This window comes from Amphibalanus amphitrite, unplaced genomic scaffold (assembly GCF_019059575.1).
Source record: "Amphibalanus amphitrite isolate SeventyFive unplaced genomic scaffold, NRLGWU_Aamphi_draft 000091F_arrow, whole genome shotgun sequence".
NCBI lineage: Eukaryota > Metazoa > Arthropoda > Thecostraca > Balanomorpha > Balanidae > Amphibalanus > Amphibalanus amphitrite.
In genome coordinates this window covers 1,125,497-1,136,792 of record NW_024881587.1, presented here as the reverse complement: position 1 = coordinate 1,136,792, position 11,296 = coordinate 1,125,497, and the positions used below count along the sequence as shown (strand labels likewise).

The 11,296-nt window shown below is 53.7% G+C and overlaps 2 protein-coding genes across 2 annotated transcripts; both read right to left on the bottom strand.

The window, feature by feature from the left end:
* Positions 1-1,615: 1,615 nt before the first annotated feature.
* On the bottom strand, positions 1,616-5,713 carry LOC122380113 (A disintegrin and metalloproteinase with thrombospondin motifs 18-like). Its single transcript, XM_043362936.1, has 2 exons — positions 5,540-5,713; positions 1,616-5,407 (listed from the first exon to the last, which is right to left on the bottom strand). The coding sequence occupies exon 2, from the start codon at positions 3,793-3,795 to the stop codon at positions 2,032-2,034; it is 1,764 nt and encodes a 587-aa protein (XP_043218871.1). The 5' UTR covers positions 3,796-5,407; positions 5,540-5,713; the 3' UTR covers positions 1,616-2,031.
* LOC122380117 lies at positions 5,583-7,139 on the bottom strand. Its single transcript, XM_043362941.1, has 3 exons — positions 6,904-7,139; positions 5,942-6,155; positions 5,583-5,719 (listed from the first exon to the last, which is right to left on the bottom strand). Exons 1-3 carry the CDS (start codon positions 6,995-6,997, stop codon positions 5,662-5,664), a joined length of 366 nt encoding a protein of 121 aa, XP_043218876.1. The 5' UTR covers positions 6,998-7,139; the 3' UTR covers positions 5,583-5,661.
* Positions 7,140-11,296: the final 4,157 nt, after the last annotated feature.

Sequence of the window (11,296 nt, the reverse complement as noted above, 5' to 3'; positions counted from 1 at the left end):
ATGAATGTAAAAATTTCGCTAAAAACAGGTCAAAAGATTTTTCCTATAACTTTTGATCTAATCAAGATAGAGCTAAAAGAAAAGCACCAGTGAACTCAACACTTTAAGGCGCGTCGAATGATATGCTTCTTTGATTGCTTAATTGTACTTAAAAAGTTAAGCACATCTTAAGCACAACTTAAGTCTTAAGAATGGTCGAAATGCTTAATTTTGCATATCATTCGACTCGGCTCTTCAAGAGGAATATAATGATACCACTTTAAAAGCTGTATCTTTATTATGTGACAAGTTATTGGCACAAACGTCATTTGACCTCAGTTGACCTCATTTGACCTGAACCATGGATAAGTACACCAAACAAAGAAGCACCGAGTGACATAATGTTAAGTACTGAGGTTTCAAAGCACAAAAGTGATGAAACGAAGCGGATATCTCCAGTATTTTCCGAATTGAATATTTCCCCAAGGCTTAACATTACGACGTAATGACCTCTAACTGACCTCAGGTCAGTGATGTAAAAAAAACGAACTATATGTTATACAACTCGGTGAACTTAGCACATCCTGAAAGTTTGAAGGAAATCAGTCCAAAACTGTGAGTTGGACAGGTGCATAAAGAAAATTGAAATTTGACCATGACCTTGTACCGGTTTTTCTGACCTGGTGACCTGAACCAAGGTCACCCGGACCTGACATTTTCAGGCCATACGTAAAAAGGCTGCCCCATAGGCTGTGCCAAATTTGGCGGCGCTGTGCGCCGCCGTTTTTACGCTATCTTCGAAAAACCTTAGGGGGGGTTCCATCGACCCCCCCCTGCCAGGGCGAGGGTCAGCGGTGTAACTTTCTATATGGATCCCCTGAAAATGCACCCCCATCACGTCAAAGTGCACCCCCATGGGCTAAGCGGCGCCCCACACGCGTCCCGACACCGATAAGTTCTTAAGCAGATGGCGAGGGTGATTTTTCTGGCTACATTCTGTCTCGTGACCGGCGTCGTGCTGCTTGTGGGCCTGGAAAGCGTTCAAGGTCAGGTCATCAGGTCAGGTCATTCAAGGTCAAATGACCTTACCTCAGGAAAACTTACAATACTTGCTATTACAGGGTGTCCGGAAAGTCCTGGCGCCTCTTTTGGACGCCGTCTAACGCGCGCTGTGATTATTGGACATTCAGCCAATCACCAGACATGACCCCTCGTTGACCGCTCAGCTAGAGGTCGTGTAAATATGACCCTGGAATCGTGTTCAGTGATGGGTAAATGGACAAAGATGCGCCTTGTCGCTGAATGCCTGCGCGCGGCGGCCGGGTGCGACTTGAACGAGGCGCGAGTTGTAGCGCAATGTGGCGTTTTTCGATGAATGGTTAAGCAGGTAAAGGTTTATTCCGACTCGGGGATTCCTTAGAAAATATCCTCAGGCTGGTACGACCGCGGTATGCCAAAACTGCCTAGAACGGAGGAGCATTTCAGCGCGGCAATCGAAGAAAGTGCGGGGGTCTGATGAACAAAAATGTCCCATCATCTTCGTCAATGTCGAATAGCGCTTATCTCAGAAATGTAATATTGGTGACCTAAGGTTAGGTCAAGTAGGCCGAGTGCTAACTACTCTACAAAGTTCAAAGAACTTGTTATACTATATGTGTACATGTTTATTTAAAAAAGATCAACTATATATCAATTCAAACATACATCAACAATGCATTCAAACATGTCAGCTGAAACTCGCACACATGCGTCTATCACAAGTTGCTACTGAATTCAACATAAACATTTATGCGCATTTATGAGATCCTGTTAATAAGTAAATGTTTCACACATGCTTATGAACATGTGCTTATTGAAACTATTCGGTAGAAAATATCTGGTAATACTTGGCAGCATTGTAAATACACCGTATGACCTTATAGTTCCAGTCACCAGGTAACGATGAAAACAACAAATTAGTTGTGTCAGGTACCTGAGAGTTGGCTGGACCCGCCCGCGGGCCAGCCTGCACGTAACAAGCAGCAGCAGCAGCAGCAGCAGCAGCAGCGGCAGCTAGTAGTAGAAGCTGTCGGCCACGCACTGGCCGTTGATACAGTGCAGGCCGCGGCCGCAGGCGGAGCCCTCTGCCGCCGGCCGGTACGACACGCAGTAGCCGCTGGACGGCTCGAAGCAGTACAGCTCAGCGCACACGCGGTGGTCCTTGAAGCAAGCGCTCGAGCCGCGGTCCCGCTTGCACTGCGCGTCCACGGTCATCAGCTTGCCGGGCAGCTTCTTGGCCGACGGCAGGCTGGCCGGTTTCTTGGCGTGGTTGTGCATGCACTTTGAACGCTTGTCGTTGGCGAAGTGGGCGAACTGATTGAGACTGCACACCGACCACTTGAGGCCCTTGTGGTCGCGCCGCATGTCGGACATGATGTAGCCGTCCTTCCAGGGACAAGAGCGGGCTCCCGGCCCGCCCAGGTACGCTGCCGGCGGTGAGCCATCGTGCACGGCTCCCAGCAGATGTCCGATCTCGTGCGCGGCCACGATGATGCCGGAGAAACCAGTCGAATCCTCTACCAGAGCCACCGAGTTGATCTTTTTGTGGTAGTTGCTGATGCTGCAACCACCGCCGACGTATGCGTAGCCAGCCGTCACTTTGTTGCAGGTGCCTCTGCCGTTTCTGCGCGTGCACATGTCACGTTTCGTTATAACCATGGCAGCATCGTAGGTGGGGAACCGCTTTTCGTTGAACAAGTACTTGCCGATGGAAGAGAGAGCGTTGACGGCGTCCAGATCTGTGCTTGTTACCATGTGCTTCTCCAGATATGGGGTGGCTTCCTTGGATTTGCTGATGACGATGCCGGCCACCTTGATGGTGATGGACGGCTGCTCGGCAGACTTGTAGCGCAAATCAACAGCGTTCATGAAGGTCATCATGTAGCGTTTCACGGCCTTGGCATCAAAGTTGTGCGCCTCGTATGTCTGATAGTCGACTATCAGTAGCACCTCTGGGTAGAGTGACGGCGTGCTGCGCTTGTTGCGGCTGGGCGACTCGTCCGTCACAGAGTCTTCACTGGCTGCCGGCTCCTTCTCCACCAGCAGCGAAGAATCTTCGTGGTCGATGGGAGCCGAGCCGGTGGACGACGACGGCGAGGCGGCGCGCTTGTAGATGACGTGCAGTCCTCGTGTGACCGGCGGTGTCGAGCGGCGCTGGCGTAGCCGGGCCGTGCTCTCGTGGCTCTCGGACTCGTCCAGCGGCTCCTGGTCGTCAGCCAGCAGCGCGTCGTCGTCATGGGACGACGGGTAGTGGTGGTGCACGTGCCTCGGTGCCGGCGCGATCACCAGGTCGGACACCACGCCGTTCAGCTGCAGCGTGTCGTCGTCGGCGTGGTTGACCAGCAGCGCCGCCTCGCGACTTATGTCCTGGTACGGCTCGCCCACGTACATGTCCGTGTCGCCCTCGACGCGCTCGATGTTGATGTCGCTGCCGGCGCCGTCGGCGTAGAAGAGCCGGATGCGGTTATCGATCTCGCGGTTCATCTCCAGGTCCAGGTCGATCTGGTCACCGAACGCTTGCACGTGAACGCTGCGCCGGTGCCGACCGTTGAGGCTGCGCTTTCGTCTGGAGCTCACGTGGAAGAGGTCGTACTCTGGCACGTCCTCGTGGCGCTCGACGGCGAACACGTGGCGCAGCTCGTCCACGGAGAGGTGGAGATGCAGCGTGTGCCGCGGGGCTGTGTGTGAGGCGGCCGTGGCCAGCTCGTCCGCAGAGGACGCCTGGAGGGCCCCAAAACAGCTCAGCAGCGCCAGGGTTGAGGACAGAGTGTGCGCCATTTCGGTGAAAATCTGCGGCACACTCGTTCCCAGTCGGAGAAGGACCTGGGCCCTGTGGAGTCGGTGTGCGACTTGCCAACACTTCCCTATGTTGCGCTATATGTACGTTTGCGTTCGAGAGGAACCGCCCAATGGCGGTCGCCGCGCGGTGTGACGTCACCTGGCGCGCCCCGCAGCCCTGATTGACGACGTCATCAGCGGGCGCCGCGCGCGGCACGTGTGCGCTGCTCGACAGAAGAACGGATCACTGGCGCGAGAGTGCGTCCCGTGGCGCCGCTCCCCGTGCGTAGACGGGAAGTCGACAAACCAACTCGGCAGACACTGGCCGGGTGTTTTGATTACACTTGACGCTCCCTGAGTTGAAAATGGATGATATGTTTCTCACCTGGGACGGTGATTCTAAACGTTGGCGAAGGTGATGTTCTTTCAGTGAGACGTGTCAGGGTTTTGCGCAGGACGCTGATTCGATTTGATTTTGATTTATAAGATTATATGCATCATTCACATTTTGGCGGTTTAATGCCCTTCTCCTTCCCTCTCAAACCATGCATGCCTATATAAATCGTACCTATATATCTACCTACAGCTGCACTTGGCTTTGTAAATATAGTGTTCTTTACTAATGTTAAAATGATTTGTTCGCCATTCAGTGTCAATGTCCTTAAGCGATATTCTTATTGTACCCAAGGTCCAGCGAGGCCTTTTATTTGCATAGGTGCTTATTTTAAGAGAAACATGTTTTATATCGGAGTCCGTTGAAAACTTTTGCTCTCCTCTTTGTTATTCCTTTCCCAGGTGCTGCTTGTCACTCGTATCGAACGTTATTGAGTATTTTAGTTTAGCCAAAGAACTGAACTGGTGCTGAGCTTTTAGTTATAACGCGTTTATTATTGATGCATATGTAATAGGTACCTATACATGATACGTGGACTTTGTATAGCACTTCTGATAACACATGTTATTCAGGTGGAAATGGGTACTTTCATTGAAATAATGATCAATAGATAATACATGTAGGAAGATAAACCACATGCAGGTACACAACCGATACAACTGGTTTGTAACGGCAGGTAAAAATCACGACACTGTTTCTGTCGATGATAAGTTGCGCCACAATCACAGCACTGCTAAAGTCACCTCACACAGTTCAGCTTAACCAAGGAATACACTATTTTGCAGCTGTCTCTAACATACACGCATTTCCGGTGCCGGCATCACAGCATCCTAATACACAAACACGCCTTATCTACATACACACCCCCTGCATCACATCAGCCGGAATAATGGTGCCTGGGAACACCGCCGCCCCCTCGGTCGTCCGGCCCCATCCAGCGCCGATTATGGACCCGGCGCAGAGACCGCATTACTGACCCGCAGACAGGCCCGGCTCCGGTCCACCGCCGGGGTCCTCGTCCACCCAGAGGGACGGGGACGGCTGCTATCACCGGCCACACATGGCCGTCCGCCGGCCGCCGCACCCAGCGCCGGTCACTGGTCACTAGCAGGGCCGGTACTGGCGCATCAGGGTGATCTCCAGGTCAAACACCTGCTTCAACGCGCCGATCCAGCACCGGTTCTGGTCGAAATCGTAAAACGGGAAGAAGAACAGGCACTGAAAAGACAGAATTGGGTTATGCATGGGCAAGGTGCATTAGCATGTGCTTTTTCTTTGGTGCGGGCTGTGTAAATTTATGTTCCCCAATCCGAAAAATCAGGAATTTCATTATTTCATCCGGCGTCTCACCGCGTTGAGGAGAGGCGCCAGCGGCAGGCTGACGGGCAGCAGGCCCGAGGAGAAGGAGCGCAGCGTGATAATGGTGGAGCCGTCCACGGAGACAAAGTCCACGTCCACCACGTCCAGCCAGCTCAGCGAGGCCGTGAAAAAGTGCAGCGTCGCCCGCGCCTGGCTCGACCACTCCGACATCTGACCGCAGGGGCGGGCACACCGGCGGGGTGCGCGGGTTACCGACCCGACTCGGGACACATTTGGTATACAGGGTAGGTATGTACAAGTGCAGTTACGTTGAGTGTGAAGCAGCTGTGTCATGGTTTCCTGCGGAAGGAGCTGTTTTAACGACCAATGTTCACGATAAGCTCTGGTAAACTCAGACCCCCTGCCCGGTACCGCCGCCGTCCACCGACTCACACGGTTTTCACTTGGCACTTGACGCCGGCGCGGAGCTGTTTGGCGGCGCGGACCAGCGCCAGCAGGCACACGCTGGGCGTGGAGCCGGCCCGCCACGTCTCCTCGAACATGTGCGGCGTGCGCAGGCCGGGCAGCCAGCGGCCGGGCCGCAGCGCGCCCTGCAGGTCGGCCTGCCACCGGGTCAGCGAGTACAGCGCCGCCGGCGGCGTGGTCACTGCCGCAGACACAGCGACAGCGGTCAGGCCGAGGGGCGGAGAGGGTCAGAGACTCTTTTATCCAATCACACACTCACTCTTCACCTACAGTAGGTACTCGTTCACGACTGCACTTGTCCACAGTCCATCCAACCACCAAACGCCCAGCCGGAGCCGCCTTTCCACTACTCCATCGGCTCGCTCGTTCACTCAAAAGCTTCATCACGCACTTCACTACTCACCGTAAGTACTCCTAGTCTCCATCCATCAAAGATAATTCACTCATCCACTCACTCATACACTAACTCATCGTCCTTACTGACTTAGCATATACCTATGCTAACCGAGTTCCCCCTCACTCATCCAATGACTCGCCCACGTATCAACTCATGCACTCACGCACTCCCTCACTTACTTACACACGCACGCACGCACGCACGCACGCACTCACTCACTCACTCACTCACTCACTCACTCACTCACTCACTCACTCACTCACTCACTCACTCACTCACTCACTCACTCACTCACTCACTCACTCACTCACACACTCACTAACTCACGCAAACTGACTCATCAAACTCACGCACAGACTCATTAATTCACTCACTCACTCACTCACCCACTCACTCACTCACGCAAACTGACTTCTAACTCACGCACAGACTCACTCACTCACTCACTCACTCCTCGAACTCACCGTCGGCTGACTCACTCACACTCTCACTCACTCACTCACTGACTCACTCACTGAGTCCTCAAACTCACCGTCGGCTGACTCACCGTCCAGATCCACATCGGACCAAGCCGGTGTCATGACGGGCGGAGGCCCGCCGCCCTGCTCCATACTGGAGCTGGCCATGCCGCTCCCTCGGCAGAGCCCGCGCTCACGGCTCGCTCACGGCTCGCTCACGGCTCGCTCACGGCTCCGGCGCGCTCCGCGGGCAGCTCCTCTGTCCCAGCGCGCCGGAGGGGCGGCCCGACCGGCTATCTCGGCGAGCGACGGCCATTATCGGGCGGCCCGATAGCGGGGTCGGCCGCCACTGCCGCCGATACCCGTGACGCAGCGGTGACAATACGATTGGCGACTGGGACTCTGATTGTGAGTGACCCTGCAGATTGCAACAGCGGGCGCAGGTCACACCCATGATCTCCGCTCACGTGTCGGGAGGGCTGGGTGGGGATGAGCGGGCAACGTTTGTTGGGTAGTCGGCTGAGACGGGTGTGGCTTTCATCTTGTGTTGTTCCTTGAAGCTTTTAGGCATGATACCGTGACGAAGAAAATTTGACGTGGGATTTTTATTGTCTGACGTTACGCAAGAGCTCTGATAAGCCAGTACATTCGCACCCCTCATTAGTGAGTCAGGTGACAGCTCTCCGAGAGTACCTACATGCCTTCAGGTGCGGCATGCCGAATTTGTGTGATTTAGCAGGGTTTTTGTTATCGAGCGCGCGATATTCTGTAGATTCTTTGTTAGATAAACGGCTGATGGGACATTTGGCTTATGAGTGTCTTCCTTATAGACTGGTTAGCTCAGGCACGTCTTGCCTGCCGACTGACAATTAGTAGGTACGGCCCTCCAGGTATTTAGTGGTTGGTTGCCAACATCACAATAAGCGATCTGCATTGATGAATACGTCTAATGGCTGTTGAAAACCATTGCAGAAGTGTGTGCACGAACCCTCTTCTCTTTCTATTGAGTCATTTTACAGGAGTGTCTCTGTCATTCAAAGTTATTACACCAAAAGCACATAGGCTAACCAACCACTCTTTTGCTGGAGGGCCGTACCCCTATATATGGCCTTGGCCGTACCTATATGTTCATAATAATAGCTGCGCGACAATATAAATTTAATTTTTAATGGTACTATCAATAGGAGATAAACTCAAGCAGCTTTTCATCACAACTATTCATCACCTATTCATAAAAGTGCATCAAATCATCTCAAGTATTGCTGTTTCATGAGTGACTGCTGGATCGCATGCTGAGATCCAGTTTGGTTGGCTCAGGCGATAACTTGGGGCAAACTCTCACCTTCTATAGCCGGGCAACTGGAAGATCCAGCTAATCGCCTTCGGAATAAAGCTTTTAATTTATATTAAACAGCCGTGATGGCTGGCCGCATTTCTCCCCAGCCCCTGGAATTCATACATGCCCAAACCTAGCGGAATCATGCATCACGTGACTGTCAGTGAGGTCGCTGAAGGCACCGTGCAACGGAAACCCAGGAGGAAAGCTCGTGTACCAGAAGTTTGCACAAATTGCGGGAATGGTTCCTCTGTCTGACATACCTGTTGCCGTGCAGCTGCCGAGCTGACAAAGCCTAACGACAAGGGTTAGAAGCCGCGGGCAGACGTCCCTCGCCACTGCGCTGAGAGGAAAACGGCGAGCGGAGAGCTGGCCCGCGCCCCCGGCGGACACGGGAAACATTCCTGCTACCCGCTGAACGGTGCATGTACAATGAACTGCAGAGGAACAGACCCCCAGAAACTGGAGCATGGTATGCAATGTAGCAGCCCCTCCCCTGCATTGATAACGCTGAACAACCTGCTGCATGATGAGTAATCAGCCATGCTCCGGTAACCAAGGTGCAGTAACCCCTGCCAAGAAAGAGGAGAGGTGCAGTCCTGTTAGACGACTGGCCATGACAATGCCGCTGATAAGTGTGATGCCCTTGATCTTGGTGCTGTTTTTTATATGTTCAGTCCATGAGCCGGGTGTCTAACACCGGTCTCACGTCAGTCTCACAAGTCGCAGTTCATAGCGCTGATGAGACGATGCAGAGGCGATATGGAGCGCTGATGAGACGATGCAGAGGGGAGATATAACTGTCGTGCGCCGGTCCGGGGCGGCGCTCCACTCAACTGTAGATAGCACGCCTTCCTGCGTCACTGCCATGAAACTATCGGTGCGCTGGCTATCAGTTATCAGTGAATGCGTGACTTTAGCAACCGCTATATGTGACGCAGGGATTGGTCGGCAGAATTGGACCCTCAATATCCGGATAGAAATCAAGGATAAATAAAAAATATTATTTCGTCACGGAAACAGACGTGTCTCTCCAAAATAAGAGTCAATGTAGCTTGAATACTGAACAGCCGTCCCATGCACCCAGGTCCTAAGAGTCTTCCTGTTCCAATGAAATACGTTTTTACTTTTTACTTTGCAACTGTGGAGTGTGGATAACGTTGTGAATAAGGCCACCAAATCATGGGTACCATCATGGGTACCTTATACGCATGATAAAGTGCAAGATATAATGAAGTTCAGCTTGTTTGTTTTATTGGGTAAGGCCTTTTCGGTCTGAATTTTGACAAAACCATTTCAGAGCTGGAAGGATGATAGGAATTAGGAGGAGACATTGGTCTGGAAGTTCAGCATACCGACCGGTAGCCTATATTCGGTTGCGCCACCACGCGCTGTTCAGTGGCCCTCTAGCTGCACTGGTCGCGTCTGAGCCCCGCCCGGCGCCCCGCCGCGCCGCTCCGGCAGTGCCGACTCTGGCCGCAGTCGGGTGCGCATGGCCGTCCATTCCGGCGGCGCCTGAGGGGCCCGCCGGCCGTGCCAGACAGCGCGGCGGCACCGGCGCGCAATGTGCGTGCCCCGCTCCCAGACGGCCGCTGCAGACCGGCGGTCAACGAACCGGGCGCCGCTGCGTTAACGAGCCGTCAGCGGCGGCTGGGAACGGCCGCCGGCACTGGGTGTGAGCAGTGCGTGCAGACGGGGAGTGTCCCGGCGCGGCTGCAGACGCACCTGGGCCCGCCGCCGGCCAGTGCAGACCCGCCGGCCCACATATTGGATCACCAATCACCATGGACCGCTGGTGAATTTCAAACAGCGTCAGCTTATGACGTAATCTATAGGCGTCATTTACTACGCAGAGCTCTTGAAGTTTTATGGGTGCGTCCCGTTGTGACTGGGACCAGAAGATGTCTTGCTAATTTCAGACCGATGGACACCGCTGGCGGCTCAGCTCTGTGCGGAGTACAAAGTGTTCTCGGGTCAGTGGTCGGGTGGCGGTGATAAGTGGCACCGTTCGGCGATTTCCGAATCACCGACCGCAGCCATGCCCGGTTGGCACAGGTGCCGGCCGCGCCCCTCCCAGTCGCAGGAGGGGCCGGTGCGGGCGCCCGCTCGCCGCCGCCGCCCCGGTCACCCCGAGGGCAGTTCTGGGACCGCTCGGCTCTCCGCTCGGCTCTCTCCGAGCCGGGAATGTCCGGACCGAGAGACTGCACCGGCCGACCGGGACAGGTCCACTGACGCCCGTTAGCTGTCGGCAGGCGGCGAAAACCTGCTCATACTGTCAACAAACCATCGTTGCGTCACGTAAAAATAAGCGTCAAATCTAGTGTTAAGTGATAACAGGGTCATTAGTTCTAAGACACCTTTTTCTTTTTAAATCAGTACGAGATTGGTGCACTTGATCGTAAGGCATGGAGTTGCCGAGGGTTTGGTTTCGATTTATCAATGATCTGGGCCCTGGGGCATCACTTCTCAGCATGAGAAGCGCAAGTTATCGTCGCTATTTACCGTCCTTTCATTCTTTGTACGATTGAAATTGAAATATAAGCCTATAGCGGTAAAATGAAGTCGTGCTGCGCTATTCTCCTCCCCACGCGCCTGCTCTGAGACGGGGGAGTACCGCGGCCTGGCGCCGGCGTTTTTCGGTCACAGACGGTTCCCACGGCGCTCTGCCTGCAGTGCCGCTGAGCGCCGGCGGCGACCGAGCGGTCCGCTCCGGTCCGGTCCGGTCCGGCGCCGCCGAGCCGACCGGGAAGAAGCAGCTCCGACCTTTCCCCACGAGTTTTCCTCTCCTCGGTAAATAAACAGCCGCTGCCCAGTGAGCGAGCCCGGACCTCATCAGAGATAATTTGCCACTGCTCAATTCGGAATTCGGACAGCATATATCCTATTTATTGTTTAGAATGAGGGGTCTCCTTAAATCACTTTAAGCATAGGCCTCTGCACCTTTCTACATATGCCGGTACTTATTCAGAAATTTATGCGTCAAGTCATTAATTAAGACGCTAAGTCATGTGAAGTAAAATGTTCCGATAGATTTCACTGACCGGGCCGACGACGAAATTTGGTATTTGGAAACATCAAAAACTTTTGCAAAATACGCGGAGGCCCGCGGAGCGAATCTTGTGAAAACTTTA

Coding starts and splice junctions, on each gene's coding strand:
- LOC122380113 (XM_043362936.1), bottom strand. CDS start 3,795: ATGGCGCACACTCTGTCCTCAACCCTGGCGCTGCTGAGCTGTTTTGGG.
- LOC122380117 (XM_043362941.1), bottom strand. CDS start 6,997: ATGGCCAGCTCCAGTATGGAGCAGGGCGGCGGGCCTCCGCCCGTCATG. Junction 6,156..6,903: donor GGACGGTGAGTCAGCCGACG/GTGAGTTTGAGG, acceptor TGTCTGCGGCAG/TGACCACGCCGCCGGCGGCG. Junction 5,720..5,941: donor AAGTGCCAAGTGAAAACCGT/GTGAGTCGGTGG, acceptor CCCTGCGGTCAG/ATGTCGGAGTGGTCGAGCCA.